General features: G+C 56.5%; 2 protein-coding genes across 2 annotated transcripts; both read left to right on the top strand.

The window, feature by feature from the left end:
* Window positions 1–17: 17 nt before the first annotated feature.
* On the top strand, window positions 18–9,681 carry AUP1 (AUP1 lipid droplet regulating VLDL assembly factor). Its single transcript, XM_054383038.1, has 12 exons — window positions 18–67; window positions 469–606; window positions 1,057–1,207; window positions 1,978–2,165; window positions 2,252–2,324; window positions 4,729–4,802; window positions 5,613–5,679; window positions 6,201–6,306; window positions 6,613–6,759; window positions 6,933–7,096; window positions 7,889–7,977; window positions 9,633–9,681. Exons 1-12 carry the CDS (start codon window positions 18–20, stop codon window positions 9,679–9,681), a joined length of 1,296 nt encoding a protein of 431 aa, XP_054239013.1.
* A 394-nt stretch (window positions 9,682–10,075) lies between these two features.
* On the top strand, window positions 10,076–12,077 carry LOC128968659 (BCL2/adenovirus E1B 19 kDa protein-interacting protein 3-like). Its single transcript, XM_054383220.1, has 6 exons — window positions 10,076–10,127; window positions 10,602–10,722; window positions 10,816–10,945; window positions 11,029–11,123; window positions 11,226–11,375; window positions 11,704–12,077. Exons 1-6 carry the CDS (start codon window positions 10,106–10,108, stop codon window positions 11,750–11,752), a joined length of 567 nt encoding a protein of 188 aa, XP_054239195.1. The 5' UTR covers window positions 10,076–10,105; the 3' UTR covers window positions 11,753–12,077.
* Window positions 12,078–12,413: the final 336 nt, after the last annotated feature.

The raw sequence follows: 12,413 nt of genomic DNA, 5'->3' as shown, positions 1-12,413 counted from the left end.
TAGCGGGCGCGGCGGGGATGGAGTCTTCTGCGGCCCCGGGCCCCGAGCGGCTCTTCGACTCGCACCGGTGAGAGCCTTGGAGGCCCGTGTGGCTGTCTCCGCGTTTCGCGGGGGTGGGCCGCGGGTTCCCGGGGAGGCCCGGCGTTTAGGGGGTGTCCCGCGGGAGGCCCGTACAGGAAGCTGGGATGTCTGTGGGGAGAGACCCCGGGGTCCGCTGGGGAAGGAGTGTCCTATGGGAGCTCAATGTGGAAGCTTCGCCTGTCCCATGGTGGGACCAGTGGGGGTCCAGGATGTGCCGGGGGCCCTGGGACGGGCTGGGTATCTTATTAGGGAGACTTGTGAGGTTCTACAGAGCGGGAGGACCAGGGTGGTCCCTGGAGAGGGCCCGGGGAGGCAGCTAGGGATTCAGTCGCCTCGTATACATCCCAGCCGTGCTTAGGCAGCCTGTGCTGCTCTTTGACTTTGCAGGTTTCCGACCGATGGGTTCCTGCTTCTAGCCCTGTTACTCTACGCCCCCGTGGGGCTCTGCCTGCTCGTCCTGCGCCTCTTTATTGGTGTGCACGTCTTTCTGGTCAGCTGTGCCCTGCCCGACAGTGTGCTGCGAAGGTGTGTGAGCCCGGGGTGAGGTGTTGGGGTGGGACAGTGAGGGCAGGAGGGCTGACCTTGCCTTTTGGGACACTTAGCCATGGAGATTTGGATCAGGCTGAGGTTAGGGGGAGGTATTCTCTCAGGACTTTTTGTCCCCAAGACTCTGCCAAGACCAATGCTGGCAACTACCTCTAGAGTGCTCAAGGACTGACTGAAACACTTGGATCAACTGAGTGTCCTGCTAAGAAATTCTGTGGTGGCTTCCTGCCCCTTATTGAATGCTACAGTTACAGTTCTGCAGGCAGCCTGCAGCCTCCCAACAATTCTTCTTCCAGACATCTCATTGCTGTGTTGTACTAGTGTCCTTTGTGAAGGCACACAAATCCTTGGGTCTCCGGGTGTGTGTGTCAGCCAGCAGTGGCTCAGACTGCAGGACTTGAGGAAACATTTCCCCCCACCCCCCTGCAGGTTTATTGTGCGTGTGATGTGCTCAGTGCTGGGCTTGTTTGTGCGGCAAAGCGACCCCCGGCTTCGTGACACCAGTGTGAGGGTCTACATTGCCAACCATGTCACACAGTTTGATCACAATGTCATCAACCTCCTCACCTCCTGCAACACGGTGAGTAGCTTGGAGCTGAGGCTCTCGTGGAGAAGAGTGCAGATTGTAGGTGCTGCAGTAGGTCCTCTTCAGATCTTATTTATTGACCTAGGATTGCACAAGTCTCGAGTTTTCCTGTAGTACAGTGCTGTGCTTTTTGTTGTGTGTGTTGAGTTGGTTGTGGGTTCATCCCAGCACTGGGTGCCAGGTCTGTGTGTGCAGACACCTGGCCATGCTGCAGAGTGCTGGGGGGAACTGCAGGATGGGATGGTGCTGCCTGGGTTGTTCTACTGCACTCAGGTTGTGCAACTTTCCCTGTGTTCTTGTGAAATTCCTCATGTGTGAAGTTCCTGAATCAGCAGGCTTTGAATGTGCCTGGGAGCAGCTGGTTGATGCGATATCCTGAGCAGCAGTAAGTTTCTTCCTTACCTGGAAAGAAGTAACCCTGGGAAGTAGTGAGTCCTTTGCCAGCCTGTCAGGAGCTACCACAGAAAACATGAGGAAATGCAGTGGTCACCCACGACAGGGAACAGTTTATTTCATCAGCAGACAGGGCACAGACTTGGATGAAAATTAGAATTCATGTTTGTGGGGAACTGGGGCTAGTACTGAGGCCTGGCAGTGATGTGTTCAGTGCATTTACCCTGCAGGTTGCTCCCTTAGCCTCCCAGAGGCCTTCTTGCTGCTAATCAGGAGCTTTGTTTCACTGTCAGCAATGGAAAGCAGGCTCTGAGGACGGGACAGGACAGGACAGGATGGTGTTTGGTTCTCACTCTTGTTTTCCCTCACAGCCTGCACTGAATGGTGCCCCTGGCTTCCTCTGCTGGTCGCGGGGGTTCATGGAGCTAGGGGTGACAGGAAGCCGAGCAGAGCTGGTGGACTCTCTGAAGGTGTACTCATCCCACAGAGCAAACCCACCCCTGCTGCTCTTCCCAGAGGAGGTGGCCACCAATGGCCGTGCTGGCTTGCTGCGGTTCAGGTACTAGGAGCGGGGACCTTCCTGTGGGACCCTTGGCCTTTTGTTTGAGCTTTGGGGTCCCTCACTGCTGACTTCTCCCTTCCCAGCTCATGGCCATTCTCCATCCTGGACGTGGTGCAGCCGGTGGCCCTGCAGGTGCAGAGGCCGCTGATCACCGTGGTGAGTTGACGTGTGGGGCAGGGAGCAGTGTGGGGTGTGGGCCTGCATCTGTTCACCCCAGGGACCAGTGCTCTTGGTGCTCTGTCTGCTCTCCCAGTGCCTTTCCCAGGGAACCATCACTGACTTAATGCTCTTTTAGTTAAACTGGCAGTTTTGATAAATATTTTAGTGGCTCAGATATCTAATCATGTCCCACCTGGCTTCCATGGCCAGAGCATCTCTTTCTGTGAGCTCCCTTCTCTTAGAGTGCTCTGTAAGAGCCACCCAACCCAGCCACACTGGGGACAGGCTGATGGGCAGACGTTGTTCAAGGCTCTCTGGGGATGATTCTTGAACTTGCACCTTCTAAATGCAGATCTGTGATATGATGCAACATCGTCTGCAGAGAAGTGGCAAAGTTCACAGTGACAACACCAGCACTGTGGGACAGATGGTGGTGAAAGTGTTCTCAGGTTATTTAGTGTGAGATTTTGCTGACATTCTTATTTCTTGGTGTGATTTATGGATCTACTTGATTAAAAGATGGCTAGATTTTATATCTGTCTGACATTGTAGCTGATTCTCTGTCTTCTTAAGGCAGTTGGGCACTGTGGATGATATATGGCACTTAGCAGCAGGTCACAGCTGCCCATACAGACACAGGCAGTTGTTTTTGGAGTGAGACTCTGTTAGGGTTTAGTTCTTTGCCCAGTGCTATTGGTGCTTTGATCAGCTCTGCAGGTGACAATGCTGAGGTCTCTGCCTGTGAAGTTCAGTTTAGTGAGTAATGAGGCTGGGTTATTGGCTGTGATCAGTGAGCTACTGAGAGATGCCAGTGAACAGCCATTGTTTGCAGGTCTGGTGTGGTCTGTGAGAGCATCACAAGGAATATTTGGTAGTAGGAGGAGCATGGGGTTAGCTGGATGTGTGCAGTGGTGAAAGCAGCTAAAAGGTGTGGAGTTTTGGTAACCCTGCTGCTGAGAAAGCAGGGCAGAGATACAGATAAACCCAGAGCAAAGCACTTGGAGGCTCTCAGCTTCATCACCTGAAAGGGCCAAGAGATGCATGTGATCTGCTGTCTGTGCACTGGGCAAGACTCTCAAGAGTGGAACTTTCTTCCTTGTTTTCCTTAGAAAGTATTCAGAGGCAGTCTGTGTGGGTGCTGATGCTTAAGTGTTGGTATGGCACCAGTTCAGACGTGGGTTAAGTTTTTCACAGCAAGGACACTTCACATGTTTGAATGGCTACTTCAGAGAAGCAGAGCTGGCCTGTTCTTGGCTGTCTGTAGTGAACATTTGATCTCTTTGTGTCTTTGGCTTTTCTGAGGGACTCTGAGGGACGTGACAAGTTGTGTCTGTGCATGCACCTATCTACTTGCAGATTTGTGTGAAGATACTGGTTATGGCCATGTCTTGGCTCAGGGTTTTACCTTCAGAGGTCAAGCAGGACTTTTTGCCCCTCAAGCATGTGGGCCAAGTAAATCCTGAGGGATTTCTTGGGTAATGTTAAACTGTCAGGAGGCCTGAAGATGAGATCCTTCGGTTCAGTCAGCACTTAGAGACATGCAGGTGTCAGATATCAGACACTGGGTTGGGCAAACCACCACGTCTGGAGTTAAGAAAGAGTTTTCTCCACCCTCGGTTGACTGGAGCTTTGCAGGAGGATGAGATGTTCTTTGGTGGGGGACAGCATAACTGAAGCCTGGATGCTGACATCATTATAAGGTGTTTGATTGTAGGTTTGTTAGATCTGTTTATCCAGGAGATGAGCCTCCTGGGGTGGCTGTGGCTTCTGGGCTTTTCTCAGTTACAGCACCTGGAATAAACTAGGTGGGAGGCCTGTCTCAGAGCCATGCTGTTTTGGTTGAGGACAAAGGTGTGACAAAAGCAGAGGCTGCAGATCTTGAGAGCTGCAGATCTTGAGATGGTGTCTCACCAGCTTGTGGAAAGTTTAGTCACTGCAGGATGGGAATAACCAACTATGAAGGTCCCTGGGTCGGCACCTTTCAATGGCAGATTCCACAGAATCATTGAAAAGTGTGGTTGTGGGAGATCTCTGGAGGCATTTAGGTCAGTTTTGGGCTCTCGGTCAGACTGTTGAGGATTCTGAGGAAGTGTTAGGAGGTTCTCAGGCTTTCCCAGTCCTTTCTAAAGGCACAGTGTAGTAGAGAATGTGTGGATATTGAAGGGACATCTTGCTGGCCCAGTGGGAGGAAGAGGTGACTAGAAGCAGTGAAAACTGACTCTCACCCTGCCTTGCTGGAGACTGATGAAAGTGAAGGTGCCCTGGGGTTTGGCCTTTCCCAACCTCTTACATTTCTCCCCATGTGGCTGCTCCTTGCTGCCCTGGCTTGGCTGTGCTCTGCCCACTGCCTCCCTGAGGGAGACCTGCCTGGCTCCTGTTCTCACTGTGCTCTCTTTCTCAGAGTGTGGCTGACTCTTCCTGGATCACAGAGCTGCTCTGGACCTTCTTCGTTCCCTTCACAGTTTATCAAGTAAGGTACTACCCCTCTCTCTTTCATTTGGGGCAGGCTTTAGGATGGACAAAGATGTTTTTGCTGTTGCAGTGAGAGATCTTTTGGTGTCTCTTTGTCGTACCTCTGCATGGCTTTGTTCAGCATTGTTTGTTCTATGCTAGGTCCAGCTTCTGGACCAGCTTCTGGAGTGAAGAGGGCTTTTGGTTCTTGCGCTTGGTTGGTGGAGCAGAGGCGTCTCAGGGCGAGATGTCCAGTCTGTTTGGTGCATTTTTGCTGCTCTGCTGGAACTCACCCCAGGGTTGCTTGGGTGCCAGGGGTAATTTCCAGCTGGCAGCTTCGTCCTCCAGCCTCTGTCTCTTCCCTGCAATCCCCTGGGAGTTGCGGAAGTGGCTCAGATACCTGCCTCAAGCCCAGGAAGGCCTGGCCTGGCTGAGGAGCTCTGGGATAAGAGTCTGGAGGCAGCAGAAGGGGCTTGGGCTCAAGTTCAGAGGTCAAGGTATTTCAGTAAAGTGCTGCAGCTTTCCTCAGCCACACCTGTATGGAGCCTCACTGCTGCTTTCCGCTGTCGTGTTAATGGCAGTGTCCCCTCATTTGGGGCTCTCTGGGACTTCATTAGGAGATAATCTGCTTGTTGCCCTTGAGTGCTAATGAGGATTCCATGAGCCACTTTTGTGTTCCCAGTGCTTTGCCCTCTGTTTTGCAAGCTGGTGTTGAGTTGCAGTGCTGTGGGGAGCTGTGGGGTGCAGAGGGGGAGCTAAGGAGGGGCAGCTCATCACAGGGTCAGTGCCAGAGGCTGGTAGCACGGTCAGCCCAGTGCTGTTGTCCCCATTCAGGTGGATGCCATCTGTCCCCAGACAAGCTGAGGAGCCGAGTGAGGACTTTGCACTCCGAGTTCAGGAGGTAGGAGGTGGTGGGGGGAGGTGTCCAGGGCTGCTGCTCTTTGGGGTGGTCACAGAGAGTGGGGTGTGAGCAGAGTTGCAGAGGGCATTTTGGATGGGGGTATCTGTGTGATGGGAGCTCTGGCCTGTATTTAGTGCCCCTTAAAATGATTCAGTTTGACCTTGGCCTATTTTCTGCCCCTGTTTATCCTTTCTGCCAGGTACCAAGGCACTTCCCATCTAGTTCAAACCTTCCACTCCCTTTCCATAACATCACAAGTCAAATGAAGTGCTGATTTCTCCACCTCTCCCTCATGTGCTGGGTCCTTCATAGCTCCCCATCAGCCTGTTTTGGCAGGATGATATTGCCTGCTCCTGGTTCTTCCTGTGCTTCATGCAACACTGACACGTATCACTGAGGCCTTGGAAAAAACATTTTGCAGCCCTTTTCCCTCCGTGGCCCCGCAGGCACACGCAGGCCTGTGCACAGCTGGGTCATGTGTGTGTCTCTCTGCCTGTGACTCTCTTCCCTCCTTTCTGCAGCTCTTGGCCATGGAGCTGGGTGTGGTATCCACACGGCTCACAGCAGCAGACAAAGCTGAGCACTTGAAGAGGCTGAGGCACACGTCGCCTCTCTCCTTTATGCCAGGTAGGTGTCCTGGGCACTGTCCTGACCATGGAACTGCCTCTTAGGCCTCGTCTTTGAGGAGGCTTCCGTCTTTGTATGGAGGGAGAGGAGAAGGTGTCTTTGATCTCCTGGGGAGCAGAGGCAGCTGGTGTGCTCTAAGCTGGCAGGGAGGGGGACACCCTTCCTGAACAGAGACACCTGGTCATGTATAGGAATTCTGTCTTTCTTACCATGACAGTTAATACTCAAGAAAGCAGAGCTGCTGCCACTTGAAGGCTGTGTGCCTTTGGGCCACCCTCTGGTGCCCACTGTCCTTTCCCTTTGCAGCCTCCAGCCAGCCACTGGCAGCCAGGCCCAGGGTGCCTTCCAGCCTGGCTGCTGTGGCTCCTGAGGAGGTGCGAATTGCAGCGATGGCTCAGCGGGTCAAGGAGGTGCTGCCTCACGTGCCTCTGGAGGTCATCAGGATAGACTTGGGTGAGCAATGGCTGGGCTTCGAGCAGGGGCATGTTGTCACCTTCTGTGCCAAGGCTCTGTGGCACCCAAGAGTAGAAATGTTGTCCCTGCTGCACTGCGGAGTGCAGTGGCAGCAAGGACATGAGGGTCCTGGTGTAGCAGCTCCTTGTAACAGATCGTCTTTGTCTCTACAGCCCAAACCAACTGTGTGGATACCACCATTGCCAATCTGCTGGAAGGGAGAGTACCCTTTTATCCTGAAAGTGAGGAGGCTGGCCCTGACCTGCCTGCCCTGTCTACCTCCCAGCCTACAGCTGCTTTTGGCATCCAGAGCTCTGTAGTTGTACCCTCTTCCAAGGTACTTCTGGTGGTTCTGTTGAAGGCCAGCAGCATCCTGGTCTGTATCAGGAGTAGTGTGACCAGCAGAACCAGGGCAGGGATCATTCCCCTCTACTGGGCACTTGAGAGACCACACCTTGAATAAAGGGTTCAGTTTTGGGGCCCTCACTAGAAGGACACTGAGCTGCTGATCAGAGAAGGGCAATGAAGATGGTGAAGGGTCTGGAGAACAGATCTAGTGAGGAGCAGCTCAGCGAACTGGGCTTGTTTAGCCTGGAGAAAAGGAGGCTGAGGAGAGGCCTTAGTACTGTCCACAACTACCTGAAAGGAGGTTGGAGCCAGGTGGGACTCGGTCTCTTCTCCCAAGGAACAAGCAACAGGACAAGAGGAAATGGCCTTAAGTTGCACCAGGGCAGGTCTAGGTTGGATGCAAAGAACAATTTCTTCCCCATAAGGGTGGACAAGGGCCAGCCCAGGCTGCCCAAGGCAGTAGTGGAGTCCTCATCCCTGGAGGGGTTTCAAAGCCATGAAGATGTGGTGCTGATGGCCATGGTTTAGTGGTGATTTGTCAGTGCTGGCTTAACAATCAGATGGGATGATCTTAAAGGTTTTTTCCAAGCAAACTTCCCTGTTCTGGTGGCTTGCAGCCCCAGCATCATGGCCTGTGTTCAGGACTAGTCATGATGTCAGGGGAATGGGGTGTTTTAAACTGGAGACTGAACTGGCATACTAGGTCCTTGCAGGGCTTCCAAGGGTGTTGCCTGACTTTGTCTTGACTGTCTCCTGATGGCTTTTGTCCTTGCTGTTCCAGGCAGCTACGAAGCAATTTGCCAAGTCCCCGGTGGAGCGGCATCTGTCCTTGCAAGAACGGAAAAGAGCCTTGTACGACTATGCCCGCAGGTGAGGGTCCTCACACACCCACCCTGTAAGAGCCCCAAACCCTGTCCCAGCACTGCCTGGGCATGTCCCAAGCAAGGGCTTCTGTCTTCCTGTTCCTTGCCTTGGCCACAGACAGTGAGGCTGGGGCAGCAAGCTGCAGCTGGAGGAGAGGAGGCAGATGTTCCTCTGCTTCGCTTTTTCCAAGCACGCAGCCCCTGGTCCCTTGAGGAAAGTGCTCCCTCTCTGGAATTGTCACCAGGCTTCTGCTGTTGGGGTCATGAAGGGTGGAGGCTGTTTGCCAGAAGCAGCTGCTGAGGAACAGGGCTTAGTGAGGAAGCCCAACTGGTTCCTTAGTGTCAGAATTTGACTGGCTGGAGTGACTGTGAGATTCCCGATGTGGAATGAGCGTTGATGCTGTGGAACACCCACTGAAGGATGTTCACTGTTGGGCAGCAGGGCAGAGCGGCTCATCTTCCTTGGTGTAAGCAGAGAATTGCAGAGACCAGGGAGCAAGGTGGACCTCTGCACATGTTTTGATGAGCCCAATACTGGGACAAGGGTCCAGCTCTGGTGTCTGGGTCTGCTTTAGGAGCAAAGCAGAGAATCCAGAGTGAGCTGGGAGGGAGGTCCCTGTGAGAATGTCACGCTGTATGGAGTGCGGGGTGAAGGAGATGGGAGTCTGGAAGGCTCTTTGACCTGGCAGAGGAAAGCAGTTAGAGGCTGTGGGCAGATGGATGTTAACACAGGTAGACAAGGTAGTTGTTTCTGAGAAGGAAATGGATTAATGAGTGGAGAAGGCTTCCAGCAGCAATGATGGCTTCTTCAGGCCTGAGTATCTTCTGGTGAACCTGGTAGACTCTGTAGAAGGTGGTGCAGAAAATGGTAAAGGTGGTGAAGCGTTTGTCTTGGTCCAGAGTGACAAGAGGGCTTGCTTGGTCTGTAGGGTCTGGCTGTGAAGGGGAGAACCCATCTGTGTCACACTCAGGTGCTGCACCAAGTTCTCCTGAGGCCTCTAGGAGAATCAAGAAGATGGTGGAGACCCAGGGATCAGCTGAACCCTTGGGGTCCTATGGCTTTTGACACCACATCAGTTGCTTCCTGCTGCTGGAAGTAGACAATGTCTGTGGCTGGCAAACCCTAAGTGCCCATTTCTGAAGGTCCAGCCCCCAGTGACTGTGGGCAATGTTTGATCACCAAGAGCTGAAGTGGGTCTGTTTGTGGTGAGATTGGTTCAAGGGCAGAGGAATTGCATCTTGGAGAGTCCTGAGGCATGGGGGATGCTGGGCTGCTGTTGCAGCTGCACCCAGAGCTCTTCCCACCAGCAGAGAGGTGGCTGAGGACTCTTGCTGAGTCCATGGGCACAGTCTGGCCACCAGAAGAGAGCAGAGGGTGGAAATCCCTCCCCGTGGGTACCCTGGTGGCCTCGGTGCCTCCTGCATGTGCCAGCCCTTCTGTCCCCGTTCTGAGGCTGCAGGGTGGGGATCTTTGAGGGGAGGGGTCCAGCAGGGTGTGGGACCACGGGCGAGTAGTCCTGCCACACTGCTGTGACGGTGTGGGGCCATGGCGAGTGGTCTGGCCATGCTGCCCTGGACTCGGGAGCCGGGGCCTGGGCCTGACTGCAGCTGCTGAGCGAGGTGGAGTTCGGTACCGGGGCCTGACGGCGCTCTCTCCCGCAGGCGCTTCACGGAGAAGCACGGCGCGGCGCGTGTCAGCGACAGCCCCTGAGCAGGCGGGACGCGGTGGGACCGGGACCGGGACCGGGCTGCTTGAGCCCCACGCGGAGGGGACGGGACCGAGCGGGGCGGGGCGCCTCCTGGCGGCGGCAATAAACGGCGGCAGCATCTGGCGCGGCTCGGCTCTGCGGGCACTGGGGGGCGGGTACCAGGGGCGGGCCACGGGTGGGACGGGGGCAGGGCCCTCCTGGCTCCGTGCGGCTTCGCACGCGCCGCCAGCGTTGGCTGCTCGGGCCGCGCACGTAGGCGCCGCTTAAAGCGACCTCGCGGCGAGGCCCGCGCCTCTTGTGCCGGGCAGACTGGCTCGTGGGCCCCACCGGCCGCCACCGCGGCCCTTTTAAGAAGCGGGCTGCCGGTGCCGGTGGCTTTATTTACATGGGGCTGGCGGGGGCTGAGCGCGGCTGCACCGCAGGGGCATGGCGTGCGCCGGCGACGACGGTCCGTGGGGTGACCGGAACGCGGGGAGGGGGCGTGCGGGAATGGGCGGGCGAGCACTGGGAGACCTGGATCAGGGGGTCCCGGGTGGGCTAGTATGCACCGGGGAGGATGGGTCAGTATGTCCTGGGTGGGCTGGTGTGCACCGTGGGGGCTGGTCAGTGGGGTCCCGGGGGATGAATGGGCTGGCGAGCACCGGTGGGGGGCTGATGCGCACCGATGCGGAGCGGTCGATGGGGCTGGGCCAGGCGGGCAGAGATGCCCCCGAGGGGGTCGGGGCATGTGGGCATCCTGGGGGAGGGGCATTCCGTGGAGCAGCCCGGGGCAGCGGGCAGTGTTTGCAGGGTGCACCAAGGAGTGCTCCTGCCTGGGACAAGGTGAACCACGGAGGCCACTTGGATGGGGGTGCTGGTGGGCCTGGGGCGAGTGGGTGGGCAGCGTGGGGGCCAGGCTGGTGCTGAGCTGACAGCCCCTCAGGCTCCTGGGTGGAGCTGCGGTGTGGCCCTGCATGTCTGGAGCCCTTGCGGTTCTCCTCCTGCCACTCTGACGTGGAGCGGATGCTGCTGGAGGCCCAGCTGGACACAGAGAGCGGTGATGGGTGAGTCCTGAGGACTACTGGGGACAGCCAGTCCTGTCTGGGCAGGGTGGGCATCAGGCCCTGCAAGCTGTGACCCAGGGGTTGTATTTGCAGTGCCCTTCTGGCGCTAGGCTCCCCAGCCTGGGACGACACTGGAGTCACCCAGGTGAGCAACCAGCCTGGGCAGAGTGAGCTGCTCCCATCCTGCGGCCAGCCCCAGTTGTGCTGCCCTCCCACCCACCAGGTATGGCAGCTGCCCCCACCCTGTGCCATGTTCTGCTGTGCTGGATGTGCCCCAGGTCTTGCCTACCTGATGCCTTCTCCCAGCAGGATGTGCCAGAGGAAGCCAAGCGGAGGGAGCGACGCCTGCTAGCATCCCTCGGCTGGGCCTGTGCCCGCCACCCTCAGCGCCTGTCTCCTAAGTAAGGCCTGTGTCCCCACCCACCATGCCCTGCTGTCCCTCTCCCCTCCTGCTGTCCTCTGCCCCTTCCCTCGTGCCCCTGTTAACCATGGCCTTTTCCCAGGGAGTTTGCCTTTGTGTGCCCCCCCCAGCCGGTGCTGTGGAACCTGCAGGGAGGTGTGGTAGGGAGGAAGAAGAGGCTGTTCAGTTCAGAGCTGCTGCTGCTCTTCATCCCCTCGCTGCTGCTCAGCCACCTGCTGACCCTGGGGCTGGGGTGAGTTTCTGTGGGCCTGGCCTGTGGTCCCTTTGCCAGAGCAGACCCCTTCAGTGCTGGCAGGGTGTGCCTTATGCTGCTGGATGTCTGCAGTCTGGGGCTCTCCAGGGGGCTCTGCCTGTTTTGAGCCAGATCCCCATCATGGGAAGCTGTAGGGTGGGGGAATGCTTCTGGGCTGGGATTGTTCATCCTTGGTGCTGTTCTGCACCATTTCTTCCGGCAGCCCTGATAAGTCCCATGGCTGATGCCCTCTCCCCTCACTGTGGCTTGCAGAGGTACTGCAGGCTGTCCCTGTGTAGGGCCCTGATGCTTACTCTCTCCAATCCAGGATCTACATCGGGAAGCGGCTGGCAGCCTCCTCGGCAAACCCACTGTGAAGAGCTGGGCACGGCAAGAGATGGAGGCTGCACCGTTCCGTTCCTCTAGGCAGTGTCTGGAGAGAGCCCAGTGCCAGCACAGCAGCCCTGCTGATCCCCCACCTCCTCTTTGTGGCACAAGGAGCCCTTTTCCCCTCATCCCTTCTTTAGACCTGGCCCATGGCGCTGACCCCACTCTCCTATGTAGATAGGAGCCCACTGATGGCAGCTTCTCACTGCAGGTAGCCCCTGCCCTCCCCAGACCTTGGTGCGGGTTCAAGCTCCTCCTGGTGAAGACAGGACAGGACTGTAAATATCCCTCCTGAGCCTGCAGCACACAAATAAAGAGCCCTGTGCCTGCCCAGCTGGGCAGAGTCAGCGTGTTCCCAGCGGTGTCAGGCTCTGTGTGCTCTCCAGGCTGCAGGAAGGAGAGTCCTGCTCTCGGGGGTGCTGCGCAGTGCCAAGGTAGTGTCAGGCTGTGAAGGGTCCTGGATGGGCTGGGTGTGAGCAGGGCTTCTCAACCCCACTGTAGGGTGCCTGACTGGTGTTGGTCATTTAGTAGCTGGCTGTGGCCAGGTGAAGCAGGAGTGGAGCCCAGCATGTCTGGCAGCAGCCTGGCACAAGCAGGGCAGCAAAGCCTGATGCTGCAGGAGAGCTGGCACTGCAGTCACTATGCTAGGCC

This window comes from Indicator indicator, chromosome 8 (genome assembly GCF_027791375.1).
Source record: "Indicator indicator isolate 239-I01 chromosome 8, UM_Iind_1.1, whole genome shotgun sequence".
Classification (NCBI taxonomy): domain Eukaryota; kingdom Metazoa; phylum Chordata; class Aves; order Piciformes; family Indicatoridae; genus Indicator; species Indicator indicator.
The sequence above is the reverse complement of the archived record's forward strand: the minus strand, read 5'-3'. Positions and strand labels throughout refer to the sequence as shown.

Coding starts and splice junctions, on each gene's coding strand:
- LOC128968659 (XM_054383220.1), top strand. CDS start 10,106: ATGGCGTGCGCCGGCGACGACG. Junction 10,723..10,815: donor GACACAGAGAGCGGTGATGG/GTGAGTCCTGAG, acceptor TTGTATTTGCAG/TGCCCTTCTGGCGCTAGGCT. Junction 11,376..11,703: donor CTGCTGACCCTGGGGCTGGG/GTGAGTTTCTGT, acceptor TCTCCAATCCAG/GATCTACATCGGGAAGCGGC.
- AUP1 (XM_054383038.1), top strand. CDS start 18: ATGGAGTCTTCTGCGGCCCCGGGCCCCGAGCGGCTCTTCGACTCGCAC. Junction 4,803..5,612: donor TTCACAGTTTATCAAGTAAG/GTACTACCCCTC, acceptor GTCCCCATTCAG/GTGGATGCCATCTGTCCCCA. Junction 7,978..9,632: donor TTGTACGACTATGCCCGCAG/GTGAGGGTCCTC, acceptor TCTCTCCCGCAG/GCGCTTCACGGAGAAGCACG.